The sequence below is a fragment of the Triticum aestivum genome, chromosome 2A (genome assembly GCF_018294505.1).
Source record: "Triticum aestivum cultivar Chinese Spring chromosome 2A, IWGSC CS RefSeq v2.1, whole genome shotgun sequence".
Lineage (NCBI taxonomy): Eukaryota > Viridiplantae > Streptophyta > Magnoliopsida > Poales > Poaceae > Triticum > Triticum aestivum.
The window spans coordinates 688,028,757-688,045,762 of NC_057797.1; the positions used below are offsets into that span (position 1 = coordinate 688,028,757).

Genomic DNA, 17,006 nt, shown 5'->3' on the forward strand with positions numbered 1-17,006 from the left:
GTTGTTTGTGCCCCGCTCCGTTCATCCCTTGAAACCCCTAATTCTCTAGCGCTGGCGATCACATGTCACTTGCACATGCCGACCTCCCTTGGCGAGGTCAGCTGGCACGCCATCCCCGTCTATGCCTCGAGCTTTGCGCCCGTGTTCTCCTCCACAAATCATCTCGGAAAGGAAAAAAAATTCCCTAGAAATAACAAATGCAAAAGAAAATCAGAAGGAAAACTATATGTTTGTGTAACCGTAGAGAAAAATCAAAACTTTAATTAATTAATAAGAGAAATAAAATAGGGAGGTCGTCGGGCACGTCGTCCTCGTTTATGACCTGAGCTTTGCGCCCTCATTCTCCTCCACAGACCATCTCGAAAAAAACAGTTACCTCAAGAATAACAAATGAAAAGAAACAAAATGGAAGGGAAAAACATGTGTTGTGTGACCGTAGAGAAAAAACTTTAATTAATCTATCCCTTAATAATAAAGGACGGATTGACTCCTTGGGTTCACCGTCACAATACACTTTCTTTCCGTGAATTTACGCTTTCAGTTTTTTCACGTATATTATTTTTGCTTTCCAAGGTGGTACTATTTATAAGCCTTTTCATATGTGTAGTTAACAGTTCTTTTGTTGGGCGTCGTTTTTTTAGATCTGGCCTACCCGGATCCTGTGTGTGCGTGTGTTTGAATATTAAAAAAAACAGAGAAAACAATTGAAAAACAGTTACCTCAGGAATAACAAATGAAAAGAAACAAAATGGAAGGCAAAAATATGGGTTGTGTGACCGTAGAGAAAAAACTTTAATTAATTTATCTCTAATAATAAAGCATAGATTGACTCCTTGGGTTCACCGTCACAATACGCTTTCTTTCTGTAAATTTACGCTTTCAGTTTTTTCACCTATATTATTTTCACTAGCTGAGGTGGTACTATTTATAAGCCTTTCCGTACGTGTACCGAACATGCTAGACTCAAGAACGTGCTAACGTTGACGTCCGGTGGCATCTGGCCTTTCAAGAATAGAAGACCAGGCGTACTCGGGCCGAAACAATGGGCCCGGGCGTGCTGGGCCGGCTGACTGCTGCGGCCGACGGTATAGACAATGGGGAGCAGACTGCTGCTTCGGAAATCTCTACTTCTAATGGAGCAGTTGGTAGTCTCGCTTCCAAGTCTTTTTTAGTCCCACCTCCAATGGTTTTTTATACTTCCTCCCACCTCTGGCTTAGCCACCACAAACCGAAAAAACCTGCCCCAACCCACACCCATCCACGTACAACCGAAAATAAACCTACGAAGGTTAACCAACGAAAAAAGACCTACGAAGGTTAACCAGCGACAAAAATCGGTACGCCGCCCCTCCTCTCGATCCATCCCCTCTGGGTGCGTTTTCTCTTTCCCTCGTCTCCCACTCCGCCGCCGCCGCTGCATCTCCCACTCCGCCGCTGCCCGTACTGCTCCACCGGACGGGCCTCTTCTTCGAGCGCGGCGGCAGGAGCAGCTCCACCTCTCCACTCCCCCACGCGAGAACGCTCCTAACCCCACCAACATGCCCGGCCGCCACTAGGGTTTCTTACCCTCTCTGCCCCGCCGCCACCTCTCCTCACTTTTCCCCACCGCCGTCTGGAGCTACTTCGTCGACAGCGTCAATGGGGGCTTTCGCGAGACCTCCTGGCCTTCTGCCACCGCCGCCGAGTTCGTCCCCCAGGCTGACATACTGCGATCGGGACGCCGTCGGATCCTCTGTCGCGGGCCCACGTCCCAGTCCTCTCCTTCCTCTCACAGTTCATGTAGCCCCTACATCCTCCCCTGATTGTCCAGGTTAGTTGCGAGGGGCTCGTAATCTGCAAGTTCCTAATTTTGAATTGGTTGTGTGTAGTTGTGCTGCAGGCACTTCACGGATGAGATTTTCTCATGCTGTTCTCACCTCCTCACGTCGTGCAGCCTCCACACGCGAAGCCACCGAGGCAGGAATCGGAAGTGCCAGTCTGTGCATCGTGTTCTCACGCCAACCCCAAGGTCGTCTTGCTGCCCTGTTGCAAGAATTATGTGTATCTTTTCAGTATCAGTCTGACAGATTCATGTGTATCTTTTCAGTATTCAAAATTAGGCAATTCAAGTGATACATATATTGTTTGGAATTTCGTTGCTAGGCCATGATCGGTTCAATTTATCCATCATTTAATGTTTTCATTTTTCAAGATGTACAGTAGTTACTTCTATGGAATTGTACTAACAAGATTATATTCAGCTTCGTTAATGTCCAGATGCAAGTTGATGAATGACTGTTCATTTTACTTGAGAAGAACTAATTCACATGTTCAAGAACAACTGCAGGAGTATAATTTCATAAGCCTTTGTACTGAATGCAACATCCACGTGATGAATTACAGTTTATTTGGATGGTACTATCTCTATTTTTGGTGATGTCGATAAAAGGATAAATACATTTTCTCTCAATATTTTATTTGCATCTTGTCGTCGTCGAATTGGAGGCGTAAATGTATTTTCTTTAGGTAACTCGAAGCCCAGACCAACATAAAGTGTACTGCGTTCAAGCTAAAATTCTTTGCATAAAATAGTGTGAACCAAATAATCCTAGGTATCTTGATATAATGGTTTCTGAAGGCTTGGAAATCACACAACTTGCCTTGGACGCTTATTAACTTATAGTATTATAAACTGTCATTGTAAAGGTGGTTGCCTGTCATTGTAAAGGTGGTTGCCTCTGTACCGAATTGCTCCTCAATTTTGTAGATTCGAGCTGTTGTTTATGCTCATAGGACTACTAGAGAAGATTTACATGTAGCCTGAGAAGAAGACTGATAAAGATCTTGATTGTATCAGGCTATGATTTGGAGAGGTCGCTCTTAATTTTATTTGCATGTGCCACTGGATGTGTACATGTACTTTAGTCGGAATGTGTGCATCATCTAATTTTGACTCAATCTAGGTAGAAAGAAAATGCATCCAACCAAAGGGAACATCATATATTGTTTGTTGCCAATGTACGATACCTAGGCCTGAACACTAACCTAAGGTTCATGTTTCTCCTTAGCTTATTTTAAGAGGAACCGGGCATGTTTGCTTCTGTCTTTCTTCATTGGCTAACAAGCAAATTTTCTAGCTTTCACAAACTCTTCTTGTTGCAGTGGATGAGTTGGATATGCCATTCCTCAATGTGTACCTGGATTATCTTTGGGCACCTAATTTTTGGGTAGGTGTTAATTTTGCTCAAACTGTCTGTTTTATTATTCTAGCAGCCCGCTTCGCTTTGGTTCCTAATTTTGCCGGAGAGATTCACACTGTCATTCATATTATGAATATAGTTCATAACCAGTATTCTCTTTTATCTAATTATATGTACAGAAAGGAGTACTCTGAAGTGAATTCATGCTATGTTAACAGTCTAACAAACATCTTGGAGGTGTGAATGCTTTCTTGGGTCTGACAAGTAATCAATAATTGATGGTATACTGGGATTTTTCTCATACTTCTAGCACTTCCTCATTGACAATAAAGCAAGTACTATCACAACAAAGGCTGTTACCTCCAGGTATTTTTTTTTCAACTATAATCCTTCCAGCTTTAGGGACTGCTCAATTGGATCTGCACAATCCAACAAAATAAATGTGCATAGTGTCTGCGACACTTTCTTCCTATCATCACGAAGGTAGTTGTAGGAGTGAAAAAGTATGTCATACTGTTTTTTCAGTTCAAGCCAAAAGGCTAGGATAGGTAATACTTGTTTTTACAGTACTTGTGCAAAAAGTATGTCATATTGTTTGTTCTAGATGATTTTGATGAATTTTACAACCTTATTTTCAGTTGTATACCCCAAGAAATGGTCTGCTTTCATGGGGCTTATTGAATCCAGGAAATAACTGTGAGTAGTAGCGAACCAGACATGAAAAGTTTCAGAGAACTACGAAAACTCTGGTCAGTTTTGTCGGGATCTTGTGACACAGTTCCAGGACTCTATTGACTAAGGTAATGATATATATGTGTGATTTATCCTGTTAAAACTTTTAGTGTTCACTTAGGGGTGAGTGCAACCAGTAACTGAATTTAGACTACGAACTAGAGTATGACAGTAAAGTCAGGAGCATGATGGAGAACACATGGGACATTGAGGACTAATGGTCAACACTTAAATCTTGCTTTACATACAGTTCAGTTCCAAGTAGTCTGATACATAGATGGCGAGGGGAGTGCTGATTTGGGGTTGATTTTGGTAATTATATATTTTCCTTGATGACTGTCATTTTGTTGTCTTACATGTGCTATATGATATGCATAACAACTTGAGAGCACCTTTGCTTCTCTTGATGTAATTCCATTATAGGGCCGTGCGTTGAACATGCTTCTTTGATGATAAGTAACAGACTTCTTCCTCCAATGGCTGAAACAAGCTTTGTGATTTACTCCTCTAATTCTCTTTTGACATGCTGATTAATTCCTAGCAATTTTCTAGAGTAAATCCATTCCCCTGCCACCTATAATGGAATTTCACGTGTTTTACTTGCATGAACCAAACATATATGTGCGCTGACTACAGGCCAAAGCCTAAAGAATTCCTTGAACATCAAATACATATAGAATGCACAACACATATTAGTACAATGCCCGTGCGATAATTTTCTTGTAATTTAGAATGCACAATACATAAAGAGTTCCTGTATATATACTCTTACGTTGTGATAATTTTCTTGATATCTTTTTAATGCCAGCCTCTTTCAGTTAGTACAATGATCAAGGATCTCATTTGAGTATGGGTTTGCACATCTGAGTGCTGGTGATCTTCTTCGTGAAGAAGTTAAAGTGATATGGAGCAGGTAACAGTCTTCTTTCAGTTTCTGTAAATATACTCTTACGTTGTAATAATTGTCTTGATATCTTTTTAATGCCAGCCTCTTTCAGTTAGTACAATGATCAAGGATCTCATGTATGAAGGAAAGCTTGTGCCTTTTGAGATCATTGTCATGCTAATTAGTAAAGAACATGCTTGTGATTGGAAATAATATGTTTCTGATTGATGGATTTCCGCAAAATGAATAACTTCCAATCATACGAGAATATTTAAGAATGCTTCTATGTACATTCGATAGTGCCAATAGCAGATCAATCTCTTGTTGTGTGCTTCACACATGTGCATTTGTTTAACAGATTAAAATTGACCATGAGTTCGTACTATTAATTGAAGGCTCAAGGGAAGAGACAGCGGCATATTCTTCGTTGAAATCAGGTGCGTGCTTTTGATTAATTAGACCCAACTTGTCTTGTTTGATTGCATGTCACCCAATTTCGTTGTCTTAGGGGAATAGATGATGACACATGGACACCATTCAGTGGCAGTTTGATGTTTTTCAGGAATGAATTCCACTCGTTATGCAATACCACTATGAGAAAAGTAGGGAAATGCTGGACCTCTGCAAAATGTGCTCGTTCACCTCGCGGTCTCACCCCCAAAACAGAGGAGAGGAGCAGGGAGCTCCTCTCTCACACTCGTCGGCTCCAAGGAGCTCCGCCGCCACATAGGGTTATCTCCACGCCACTAATATCCATTGTTGCATCTTGTAATTATTAATTTGGAATAAATCATGCAATTGGCATTTATATATGCTTTACTCTGTCTTTTTTGTAGGCAAACCAAGGCTGCAACGTTTGAATATTATACTCAGTCAGTTGCTCGACTACTTACAGTCCTATTACTTGAGACTTAATACTCGGTCAGCTGCCGTGTACATTGTTCTGACATAAATGACACCATGTCTATGCGCAAGTCAGAAGGAACTTACCATCTAATATGTCTAATTAGTGTGGTACATGCTTCAGTACTGCAAGTTGGAGTAGCAAGTAAGTATACATCAAAAGAAAGTACTGCTTCAGTACTACTCCCTCCGTTCCAAAATAGATGACTCGACTTTGAGTTAGTACAAAGTCGAGTCATCTATTTTGGAACGGAGGGAGTACATGCTTAGTACTGACCATCTAAAAAGATGTCTAATTAGTGTGCACGAATCAGGTTAAACCCGCATGCCTACCTGCACATTGATACTCATACCTGGCTGTGATAGAAGTTTCATCTTGAGATTCAATTCTTTGATTTATGATGCCCATTCATATGCACAATGAGAACATATATCCTTCTTACTAATCTCTGTTTTTTTAAGTTGAAACTATTTCTTTGTTACTTCATGTATGTGAAGTGCAATCATAGTCTGTCACAAACTTGTTTGAGGATGGCAAAAGACTGACCTTTTGCGGGGCAGAGAAAAGACCGGCTTATTTTATTTTAACACAACATAGCAAGCTCCATATATTTCAGTTAGTACATGGCAGGATGCAGACTATGTGCAGTATTAGTGGTGTATGGTTAGACTCCAAAATTGCAGTATTAGTGGTGTTTTAAAGAGAAAGGTTCGTAAATGATGTTGTTTTCTACTAAGAAATTTCAGTAGTCGGTGTAACCATTGAGTGCCAATGTGATGGGCATTTAAGATTTAGATTCAGAACTGTGGGGTTCAGCACAGATGGCTTCACTTCAATATTTTTCCCCATGTGGTTGCTGGATGCATACATATCTATGTACGCTGGTACATATCCATCCATTCAACTTCAGTTTTGATGCATCTTGTATAATGAATCCTACATTATGTGGAGAAATTTAGACATATAAGAGTATCTGTAAGCCAACCACATACCACACATTTTAAAGGCTTATTTTCTCTACATCTATACTAGCTTGAACCAAGTATTTCTATTTTCTTTTTATTTGTTGCCAAAATTGAAGGAATGTCGATATGGTGTATTTTTACAACAATCAGCGTGTTGACTTGGAGCTTGTCCATTTGCGACGCACTTCTTATTCTTGGATTAAGCCTAATGCTTGCTCTACCAATCATGTAGTACTGTTGTGAACTCATAGGTGAAACCATTCTCTATCCAATACAGAGTTAGCATAGCTGAGCATGATTAGGAGGGAAGGATTATTTGGATTGCTTTACGTAGACTGGCATGGCTGATCTTCCCTTCCATTATTATTGCTACTTTATGTTTTAATTCCATTGTTCTTCACTTGATCTTGGGATCTATGTTCCAGTGACTTCCTGAACTTTTACTTGCTGATGAGAAGTTTCTATTTTATTTTTTCTTTCACTTGATCTTTAGGTTTACAGGGTTAATGGATCCATGTTTCAGCGACTTTGTAGAAGTGTGTTTACTTATCTTGCTTTTGTTGCTACCGCTGGTGAAGACAAACTCCAGAAAAGGGAGTGAAATAAGAAAGACGAGAGGTTGCACAAGATGAGTAATGCTGGGTAGCGGTAGAGGCTGAAACTGTGATGATGATGCGTATCTGACCATTAGTATGTTTCCCATCAAGGAAACCTACAATTTCTATTATGATACAGAGTTTCTATTATGAGGTGTATTTCTCATAAAGAATGTGAATTCTGCATGATAGTGTTTTGGAAACGTGAAGGTTTTATGCAAAGACTGACATTTAAGAAAGGATGTATTAAAATGTAAACCCTGGTAGATACTCCTAAAGTCGAAGTTGATCAGGCAATAGTAATTTTTTTTTCGAGCACTGAACTACCGTTTCGGGTTTTGCTTAATATTGTTATTCCTCATAGGATGTTCAAGAGGAACACCATTCAGAATTTCCTCATAGGGTTTTGCTTAACTTAGATTAGGATGGGGTTCCTTTGACCTTATGGTTATGTATATAACAAGGACCTATTACGTATCCTTTTTCCACTCAGAAATCTTTGAATTAAAAGTGTGTTGCAAGTCAAATGCACCACTGATATACAGTAGACACAATTCGTGTTAAACTATTGAAATGTTTATGACCCTTTCCAATGCACGGACAGTTAACTAATCCGATACGCCATCATCTCTCGAGGTAGTGATAATCATCTCATTTTTTCAATCAGATGTACAATACGCCATCATCTCTCGGAGTATGCGGGGAAGTTTAGAAAAGATGCAGCAATGGTGTGGTGAGATGACATACATTCTATGTGACGACAATGCACATGCTACTTTGTATTTTATTTATTTATTTAATGTATTTTTATTTGTTAACTTTTGTAGGTCAGAGATAATAAAAATTGATGGCTTCGGATGATGCTTTGAAAATTTCGATTGACAAAGTCGCAGATGTAACTATGAGCGATTGGACTCAAAAGTCATCCAATTTTACACAATGAGATGCATACAAATAATTATTCTTTCCTTGTATATATGTTGCACATGATAATACTTTTTTTCGAGGGGTATATGATAGAGATGGAGATAGATTAGGTTGATGTTCAAAAAGAATCCTTCGACAAGGGCCTGCGTCAATTTCGTTGGAAGGAGTAAAAAATTCACAGAATTTTATACAACAATCATAAAAAAGTTAAAAAGCCCGTGGCAACGCACGGGCATTCTACTAATGTTCCTTTAGATACAAATCAATACTCAATAGTATTTTGTTTATGGCAAGTCAAATCAGATGTGTTGAGTATAGTGCATATCTATGTATTGGGCCCACCTCTCCTGGTTAACCTGGAACATTCCAAAGCCTAAAGAATTCCTTCGAGCTTAGGGGTTGCATAAGCGAACGAGCGGGAAGTAAGGTGGAGAGTAAAGCTATAAAAAGTAGGGTGGACAACAAGACTCGACTCACCATTGTCTGATTTAGGCGCTGCAGACACAGGTAATGAAGGGTGACACAGGGAGGGGCAGAGAGGCACTTGCGATGGAGGTACGTGTCTAGATTCTCCCTCGTCTCCATAGACATGGAAGAGATTGCCGAGGTGTGCTCTTGCGGGGGCTTGCTATCATATGGGGTTTGCGCTTGGACATGCAAGATGTGATTTCTACTGTTAAATATATATGGCCATGGCTTGTGGTGTACTGTGTGAGGAGCCCATGGAGTGACGGTGTGAAAGCGAGTAACCATGATTACCATTCCGTACCAAGCATGTGGTACATTTAAATTTGTATGTTGCAAGTCACCGTAGCAACGTGCATACCATAATGAAATGAAATAAGTTTATGGTTACTGTCATTTTAGTTAACCAGGTCTTTGTTTTAGTTTCTTTTTCTCCGGTATACATCACATTTATTTTTCTTTATGTTCCTTTGCAGTCTCAAAACTGTTACCTTCGTTGGAGCCAAAAAAATCATTGCACTAAGTGCGTCTTTCATTATTTGTAAATCAGAAATTTAGTGTGCGGTCATTTCTCGTTGTATTCCATCTGTATTCGACGCAGCTTACCCCAAGTCGCCTGGGTGGCAGCGGCGGGGGCGGGGGTAAATATGGATTCAGTCTGTGTTTCTTGCTACTATTGTCACACACGCTATACAATTTTGAGAGAGAGAGAGATTAGCCACATGACAAAGAGTGAAGGTTGAGGGGAAGAGTCGCCTGGGTAGCGGCGTTGGGGGGGGGCAAATATGGTTCAGTTTGCGTTTCTTGCTACTATTGTCACACGCTATACAATTTTGAAAGAGAGATTAGACACATGACGAGAGTGAAGGTTGAGGGGAAGAGTCATCGGGAGAAGGACGTTAGTTTTTCTTCTTCTAAGATTTACCTTCTTGTAAGGAGAGGGTTGTTGAGGACAAGATGTTATTTTGTCTTCTTGTAAGGGTCACCTCTTTGTAAAGAGAGGATGGTTAAGGAGACACACCCCAGAGGAAAGGAGTGAGAGAGAAATAGTTTGTCGTTATATGAACAAAAATCACACACCATTATGTTAATAAACATTTTTGGATTAAAACATTATTTAATCCACATTGTGAAAACACATGGACATTTCTGTTTCGAGGGAAGGGAGGCGGCGGGGACAAGAGCAGACATGCTCCATCGATGGTGTGGAGAGGAGGAGCGCCGACACTGTGGAGGGGAGAGGAGGGGGTGATTGTGGCAGGGAGAGGAGGAGCCGGCCAATTCCGTCGAGAGGAGGGGAGTGGTCGGGCGACGGTGTTGAGGAAAGGGGAGGCGCCATGGAAACGATGATTGTGTGGAGACAGTGAGAGGATTGCTCTGTTGTGCGGCCTCTTTGTGGTGAGTATATGTTATTTCAATGAGCACAGACGATTAAATTTATATATTCCATTATCATAATAAACAAGAAACAAGCATTTGTTTTTGTTATCACTATATTCAAGATAATATCAATTTAGGAAATTGCAGAGATGTGTCTGGGTATTTTGTTTTTGATTGTATGCTCTCATGGAACGGTAATGATTTGGTTTGTCTGGTTTGCAAGATGAGTATTATTCGTTGCACATTTTGAGACCTTTCACAAAAATATCGTGCTAACTACATATATTACCCTTGCAGCATAGTTTTGTAGTTTTGAGCTAAGGAAGTTCTTATTATTCTTTGCTTAAATATAATGTGAATAAAGTTAAAGACAACATTTCTGATATTGTGCAAAATATTTTAAGGGTATCAAGTAGATGTTAATTTATAAGAGATTATTAGTTAGATCACCGCTCTCAATATATACATTGTCAAATTACCTTTTTATCAACTTATATCGTAAGTGAGGTGGACTTCAATTATTACATGATTATTACTGGTTATCTTTTCTATACATGTGAAATTTAACATGCATATATATAACTTCAAAAAAATATTTCAAAAGCCCATGGCAACGCACGGGCTTTCTATTAGTTAAGCAAAGAATATGACATGAATAAGAATTGTCCTTAACGAAACAAATGAAGGGGAGAGCAATAGCTATTATGCATAATTAGGCCAGCAAGAAAGGAAATAGACATTAATTGCTAATTACATGAGAAATAAAGAAGGAAGGAGAGAGAAAAGAGAGAGGAAGGAAATAGGCGGTAATTATGTGGAGTCTGCAAGAAAAAAATAGATATTTTGCATGAGAAATAAAAAAAGGAAGGAGAAAGGAAATAGAAGGTAATTATTGTGAGCGCCATATTAACCGCATGAGTAATTAACAGGCCGACAATTTGGATTCCTCACATGCATGATATAAGGAAACAAAGATAAATAAAATAGACACTAATTGCATGATAAATAAAGAAGAAAAGAGAAAGAAAAATGAGAGGAAGTAAATAGATGGCAATTACAGATTCTTTTTGAAGGAGGTGCGGATATCAATGGCAGACGTGTAGTGCCCCATTCATATCTTATGAATAAAACAATGTGGCGTTTTTTGCGTGCTTGATACTCACTAAATTCATGCCATTTTTTTCTTTTGGTGCAACAGAGAGTGTGGCATGTTTTCCTTACACTTATAATTCTTACTAAATTTGCGCCAAATTTATAACACATTGAACGTTATATTTGCGCATACAGTCCCCGCTAAGTTTATGTCAATTGTTTCATCTGTTATAACCCACGGGCATCTATACTATTTTATATATTTATATAAATGGAGGTATAATCTTATTGGTCCTTCCATTTCGTATGTCCATGGCATTTTTCATATTGAGCTAGGCTATTCTACCGATCATCTATCCTGGGCCACTTGGCCTCTGCCCCATTGATCTGTGTAGCGTTCCACCAATAGAAAAAACAATGCCCTGCCAACCTATCCGTGCGACCCGGCCCAACAAATCAAACCCGCCATCCCGTCTAGGATATGAGGAAAAAAATCGTTGACCTCTAACTCGCAAGCTACACTGTTTTTTTGTGTTGATCGCATTAGCCCGCAAAAAAGGTGTTGATCGTTTTAAACTAAAGTTAAATTTGGTGGTTGTTTGTGTTCTTCATGGACTAGTACTAAACTATTATGATGTAAATCCGGATAACACAAACACAAGGCGCAAGCATTAGATTATGCAGATGTGGCCGGGATCTCAAACACGATCGTTCGCTGGTCTTTCCATGCAGGCGATGCAATTTTGTATTGGTTCCAAGCTCAGGTGAAACGTTCGCTGTGTAGTGAACATCGTGACCGACAATGATAATAAAGAAAAGAAGTGGCAACAAGGATGGAGGCATTAGGGGTGATAATTTGTTTCTCCTGTTGCAATGCACGGGTAATTTTGCTAGTTAAGAGAAATAATAAAATGCATCCTTCAGAAATGAGACTTAGAAATTGCATCTCCCTTGACCACGGGTTGGACCCCGCGCGCCAGCCACCGATTCCCCCACTGCCAATGACACGCGGGCCCCACGCACAACCTCCATCGTCTTCGTCTCCGTCCGGGGCGAGTCGCGTGTCAAATCTTCCCATTATCCGCGCGATCCCTAGCCATCTACCACCATGGCTCGCCTCCTCGCGCGAACCCTAACCCTAGGCCGCCCGGCCGCCCCGGGGTCCTCCCTGCAGCCCCACCGCGCCCTCTCAGACAAGGTGGAGCTGATCGAGATCGACCTCTCCGAGGAGTCCGCCTCCTCCACCTCATCGGGCGACTCCGCGGAGGAGCCGATGGGGATGGGGCGCCTGAACGACGCCATCCGCGGCGTCCTGGTGCGGCGGGCCGCTCCGGAGTGGCTCCCCTTCGTGCCCGGGGGGTCGTACTGGGTACCGCCCATGCGGCGGCCGCTCGGGGTGTCCGATCTCGTCGGCACCGTCGTCTACAACGCGAGGGCCGCCGTCGACGCGGCGGAGATGGCGAGGGCCACCATAGTTAAGGCCGCGATGACCAAGGAGGAGGCCATGTGCTTCACCACGCAGCGGGGATGGCCGTCAGAGGCCTATTTCGTCCAAGGTGAGGTCGATGAGACTTGTTTCGATTGCGAAATGATGATGTGTTATGGGTGCATGGTCTTGGAGCTGAGCTGCCGCGTTTAATATGTGCGCGAAGCACGGAAGGGCGCATCTACCCCTGATATCCGAAATGAATGCTAAAGCCGAAAAAATTTCAGACGCCTACAATGATGTGTTACGATTCTCTGTCCTCTAGCTTGATACTTGACCTTCTGCAGTTATAAATCACGGACCATTTTGCGCTCTAAAACATGTTCTTGGAATTCTGTTTATTCTCCAAGTGAAATCAATCCTAATCAACCATGATAGACTGTGCATATCATTAGCTTTGGGTTAAATTATGCGGTGCCTGATAAGTTGCTCGCTATGGACATTTGATATGTGTTTGGATGATTTAGTTGACGCTAAATAAATTTTCTTTTCTGCTGTACTACTTCCACCAATGTGAGATTTAGTATGGGAGATATGCTACCTGATGAAACATGTAACTATAAGACATTTTAGGAGGTATAGGAAATTATGAGGATTTTTTCATAGTAGATGGCATAGTTTGTGGGATACAGAAAACAACTGATAAATCGTTTTTCTCAGTTCTATTTCATGCTTTTGCCTGTACTACTATCTTATTCTGTTTTGTTCGTTCATTAAATTCAACTGCATGGTTATAGTATGATTGCATGCTTTTAAAATGGATAGTGCAGTTAGTGATTGTGATTTTTTTTCTGGTTGCACATCCAAATACGTGTCACTGTGCTGTATTGATAGTGATTATTTTCCTTAGTATTGTTTTTTTAAGATGAGTGCTCCTTTGTTAGCTTATGCAGGGCATGATGATTCTCATAGCTGACTGTACTTTTAATGCAGTTTTAGGTTAATTAGCCTATGCATCTGCATTTCTGCAAGTTATTTGCCTTTGCCTGATGAATCTTAACAACCTAACTGACCTCCTAATCCACAATTAAATACTAGAAATTTTGCCTTTATGGTTGAAGATAATTAATAAATTCAAATTCAACGCACTGTACATAGGTCGGATTATCATGACTTTACAGTGTATGTGGATGCTCTGAGATCCTCCACATCATTGTCATAAGAAAAAGACTGTTTTTTTCATGAGGTAGTCATTTACTTTGATCTTATTGTCTTTCTATTATGTCTTGCAAGTTACTAGTAATCCTAATAGTATAACTAGGCCCAGGAGTGGTGCCCTTAAGTATTAGCACATCCTTCAGTTGGAGGTTTAACAGTCAGTACTTAGTGAGGTTATAACTGGTATGATTGTATGAAAATGAGAATGATTCGCATACGACTTAAATGACTTCATATGTATGACGGTCGTACAACAGAACACCATAACACCCGTGTACACACTATACTAGCTTCCATGCCCATATATACTCACAAACGCTCGTCCTGTTTCTTATGGTTTATTTGTGTTCAGTATATGTAGGTTTTGAACTTTGTTGGTCTGACAAACTCATCCTTTGATCTTTTTCTCTCAAAGAGAAGAGAAAGTCCCAAGAGCTTGATTTTTTTGAAGGAGAAACCTCGACTTTTGGTAGAGTCTCTTGTTGTTTCTATGCAGCATTAAATTATTTTTAAATTGGTGAAACATTGTTGTACTTGATCAAGTAATATTAGTGCCATAATGGTGCTTATATTTTCATTTGTCTAGACAATGGTTTTGAGCAAATCGGTAGACATAGAGAAGGATACCCTAGCGGGCCTTAGAATTTGGACTTGATGTGTGAGCAGGCTTCTTCTTTTCCACTCTACGTAGAGCTTGCTGATATTGGTTTGTCATTGTCATGTGATGCCTGTTGTGTCCTACAGCCATCATAAGTGAAATATTGAAACATCAGACATCGTATATATAGTGGCGCCTAAATATAGAAAACCTGGGTTAGTTTAGTTGTCTAGTCATGCATTCGACAACTTGGGAGTTGTTGTTTGATAAACATTGGCTGGTGAGATTATTTGATGCTGTTTTCCATTATGAGAATTATGTAGGGTATATATGTTGGGTCTAGTATACTGCGCTACTGCTCCCTTGAGGCCCAAAATGGTTACAATTGTCTTGTACCAGATATGATTTGGTGTGTGAGGCTTATGTTGAGTACTGTCTGGTTTTGAGTTAGATTTATGTTTTGCAAGAAGTGATGGACTGATGGTAGTTTGATTACATTGGTTACAGATTATGCATGAGTCCACGAGTCAGTAGATGCATATGCATCCAAGACCTTGATTGTTAGATTGGGAACTTCCCCTTTTGGCTGTGATCTTCATTGTTGTTTGGTAGGCTAATAATTAATTTCTGTTAAAAGGGAAAGTTTGGCATCCAGTGAAGAAGTCAAGGAAAAATGCTAAAACTGATGATGAGGAAAGCTAATTTGTCCTTGCAAGTTTACCTGGGGTAAGTTTGCTCACATTCCTTAGGAAAATATTTTATTGTTACTCTATTGGTCTAACTGTCATTGATATTCTATATATGCCACCATTTGAACTCTAGCCTTTAGGTCTGTCTTGTCTTATTGTTGTCATATTATGCAGCCATCTACACCCAATATTATCCTATTTATGCATGATCAGATGATGTTAACATTAATACCCTTTTTGCTGGAAAGACTAAAATAGCGCAGTAGCTTACCACATTGCATTTGCGATAGGCTAAAGTGGATAACTTGCTGGCTCGGATTGTCATCACCTGGAATGTGACTGTTGCCACTTTTGGGCAAGTGTTATTACAGATAATGTGGCGCAGGAGCCCTTGCTGATTGACAGTAGATACTTGTTCAGTGTTTACATTAGTCTATCTGAAAACATCTGTCCAGTAATCCAGTGTAAACCTTTAATAGTAGGAGAACATGACTTGTTAGCTAACATTCAGATTGAATACCTACAAAATAGTTTGGTAATGAATCATTTTCGCTGCAACCTGAATGGGCTTTTGTCTTTTCTGAGCTTCATTCAGAAGCAAATCTGAGCCTAAGATGTTATGTTGTGCAGATCCCCAGGTGGACACAGGAAGACTCAGCTCGGAGAAGTAAAACCCTGCTGATGGCTGCACATATAGACGATATAGGTGTCTTAACAGACCCTAGCGACAATAATGAGCCGCCTCATCACCCGTCTCTTGTTCGGTAGGTCATGTGTGCTTAAGATGAACACGATGAATTTGTATTACAACACAGCCTAGTGTCATGTGCTCTTTGACTGCTCTCTGAGCTTAAGTTGTATGATGTACCAATTATTCTTTGTGGATTATTTCTGCTTGTACGGGCACCCGTCGGCTCCTCAGCGTCAGTGGGTAATGTTAATACAGATTTCTGCTTGTACCGAACCTGTTGTGCGTTGCCTCTTGCTGCAGAAATCGACCGTTTTAGTTGGTTGATGATGCCCTGGAGTTTGATCGCAGGCATATTTTGTGTAGGAAAAAGAAAGACTTTTCCTTTCTGTCATTTCCATGTCGGCCACTCCATACAAATTCTATGGTAATGAATGCTTCTTTTTCTTTACTAAAGTTTGAAGTCCTGGTAGATCATATTAGACTAAAGTAACTAGCGCCTTGATCAGGGAGAATATTGGTATAGACAAAGGTATAGTACCGTGTCGGCATCGCTGGTTTTCAGAAGTATCTTTATTCTTTTATTTATGTTGCGACCGTTAGGGGTGATGTTGATGAAATGCATACAATTCCAGGTGATGTCGATTTTGCGCAATTTTGTTGGTACGATTTGTCCCCGCTTATAGTAGTGGTCGCCAGATGAGTGTTATAAATTTCTACACGGGGCGGGTGGGGCGTCGCGTCACTCACCTAAGAGCCCCGGTTGATTTTGACAGGATCGCTTTCACTGCTGTTGGTATCCTGGGAGCACCAAACATACCTCGCTTTCCGTAGCTTGGACGTGATTATATATCCCTCCATGGAATTGTTTGCTTTAAACGTAAGAAGCAGCCGTTTGCTTGAAGAAATGTCATAAGACTCCTTGCATTGCTTTCCGTTCGGTGATCCGAGCACTACTGCTGAACTGCTCCAATGGCCTGTGTATATACACCGGGACTCACTCCTTGCATGGAGAACTCGTTCGATATGCTGAAAGCCATGAGATTGCGCAAAACTGGTATGAAACGAATGGATTTTTAGGGGACGCAGTTCAAACTTTCAATGGGTCAAGTACTATGCCAAGGTGGGATGGTGGGCGTGTGTGTGAGGTGTCCGCCATGATCGCGGCGCACTCCCGCCTCCGAGCGCTTTCAGACAGACACACCGACGCAGCGGCAGCAGCACTAGTAGAGTAGATCGGGGGCAGCGGGCGCGGCCCGCC

General features: G+C 40.9%; 2 protein-coding genes across 28 annotated transcripts; both read left to right on the forward strand.

Annotated features, from left to right (window-relative positions):
- Positions 1–1,327: 1,327 nt before the first annotated feature.
- On the forward strand, positions 1,328–8,285 carry LOC123190251 (uncharacterized). 26 transcript variants are annotated; one of them, XR_006496244.1, is made up of 11 exons: positions 1,328–1,810; positions 1,934–3,206; positions 3,359–3,545; positions 3,818–3,979; positions 4,720–4,824; positions 5,156–5,234; positions 5,360–5,528; positions 5,634–5,845; positions 7,160–7,356; positions 7,930–7,995; positions 8,090–8,285. XR_006496244.1 is itself a non-coding variant. In XM_044602861.1 (4 exons), the coding sequence occupies exons 1-4, from the start codon at positions 1,639–1,641 to the stop codon at positions 3,371–3,373; spliced, it is 327 nt and encodes a 108-aa protein (XP_044458796.1). In that variant the 5' UTR covers positions 1,328–1,638; the 3' UTR covers positions 3,374–3,546. The 26 variants fall into 26 exon arrangements, 2 of the variants coding, with proteins under 2 accessions (XP_044458796.1, XP_044458795.1); XR_006496229.1 differs by having other exon boundaries at positions 5,634–7,356; XR_006496233.1 differs by lacking the exons at positions 7,930–7,995; positions 8,090–8,285 and having other exon boundaries at positions 6,015–7,581.
- A 3,802-nt stretch (positions 8,286–12,087) lies between these two features.
- LOC123190253 (uncharacterized) lies at positions 12,088–16,021 on the forward strand. 2 transcript variants are annotated; one of them, XM_044602863.1, is made up of 3 exons: positions 12,088–12,682; positions 15,006–15,094; positions 15,688–16,021. In XM_044602863.1, the coding sequence occupies exons 1-2, from the start codon at positions 12,235–12,237 to the stop codon at positions 15,068–15,070; spliced, it is 513 nt and encodes a 170-aa protein (XP_044458798.1). In that variant the 5' UTR covers positions 12,088–12,234; the 3' UTR covers positions 15,071–15,094; positions 15,688–16,021. The 2 variants fall into 2 exon arrangements, with proteins under 2 accessions (XP_044458798.1, XP_044458799.1); XM_044602864.1 differs by lacking the exon at positions 15,006–15,094 and having other exon boundaries at positions 12,139–12,682.
- Positions 16,022–17,006: the final 985 nt, after the last annotated feature.

What these genes read in the sequence shown, in the direction of transcription:
- LOC123190251 (XM_044602860.1), top strand. Translation starts at nt 1,639, where the DNA reads ATGGGGGCTTTCGCGAGACCTCCTGGCCTTCTGCCACCGCCGCCGAGT. An exon ending in GTTCTCACGCCAACCCCAAG is followed by an intron (nt 2,009 to 3,141) that starts GTCGTCTTGCTG and finishes TTCTTGTTGCAG; the next exon opens with TGGATGAGTTGGATATGCCA. An exon ending in TTTGGGCACCTAATTTTTGG is followed by an intron (nt 3,207 to 3,397) that starts GTAGGTGTTAAT and finishes CTATGTTAACAG; the next exon opens with TCTAACAAACATCTTGGAGG.
- LOC123190253 (XM_044602863.1), top strand. Translation starts at nt 12,235, where the DNA reads ATGGCTCGCCTCCTCGCGCGAACCCTAACCCTAGGCCGCCCGGCCGCC. An exon ending in AGAGGCCTATTTCGTCCAAG is followed by an intron (nt 12,683 to 15,005) that starts GTGAGGTCGATG and finishes TTCTGTTAAAAG; the next exon opens with GGAAAGTTTGGCATCCAGTG.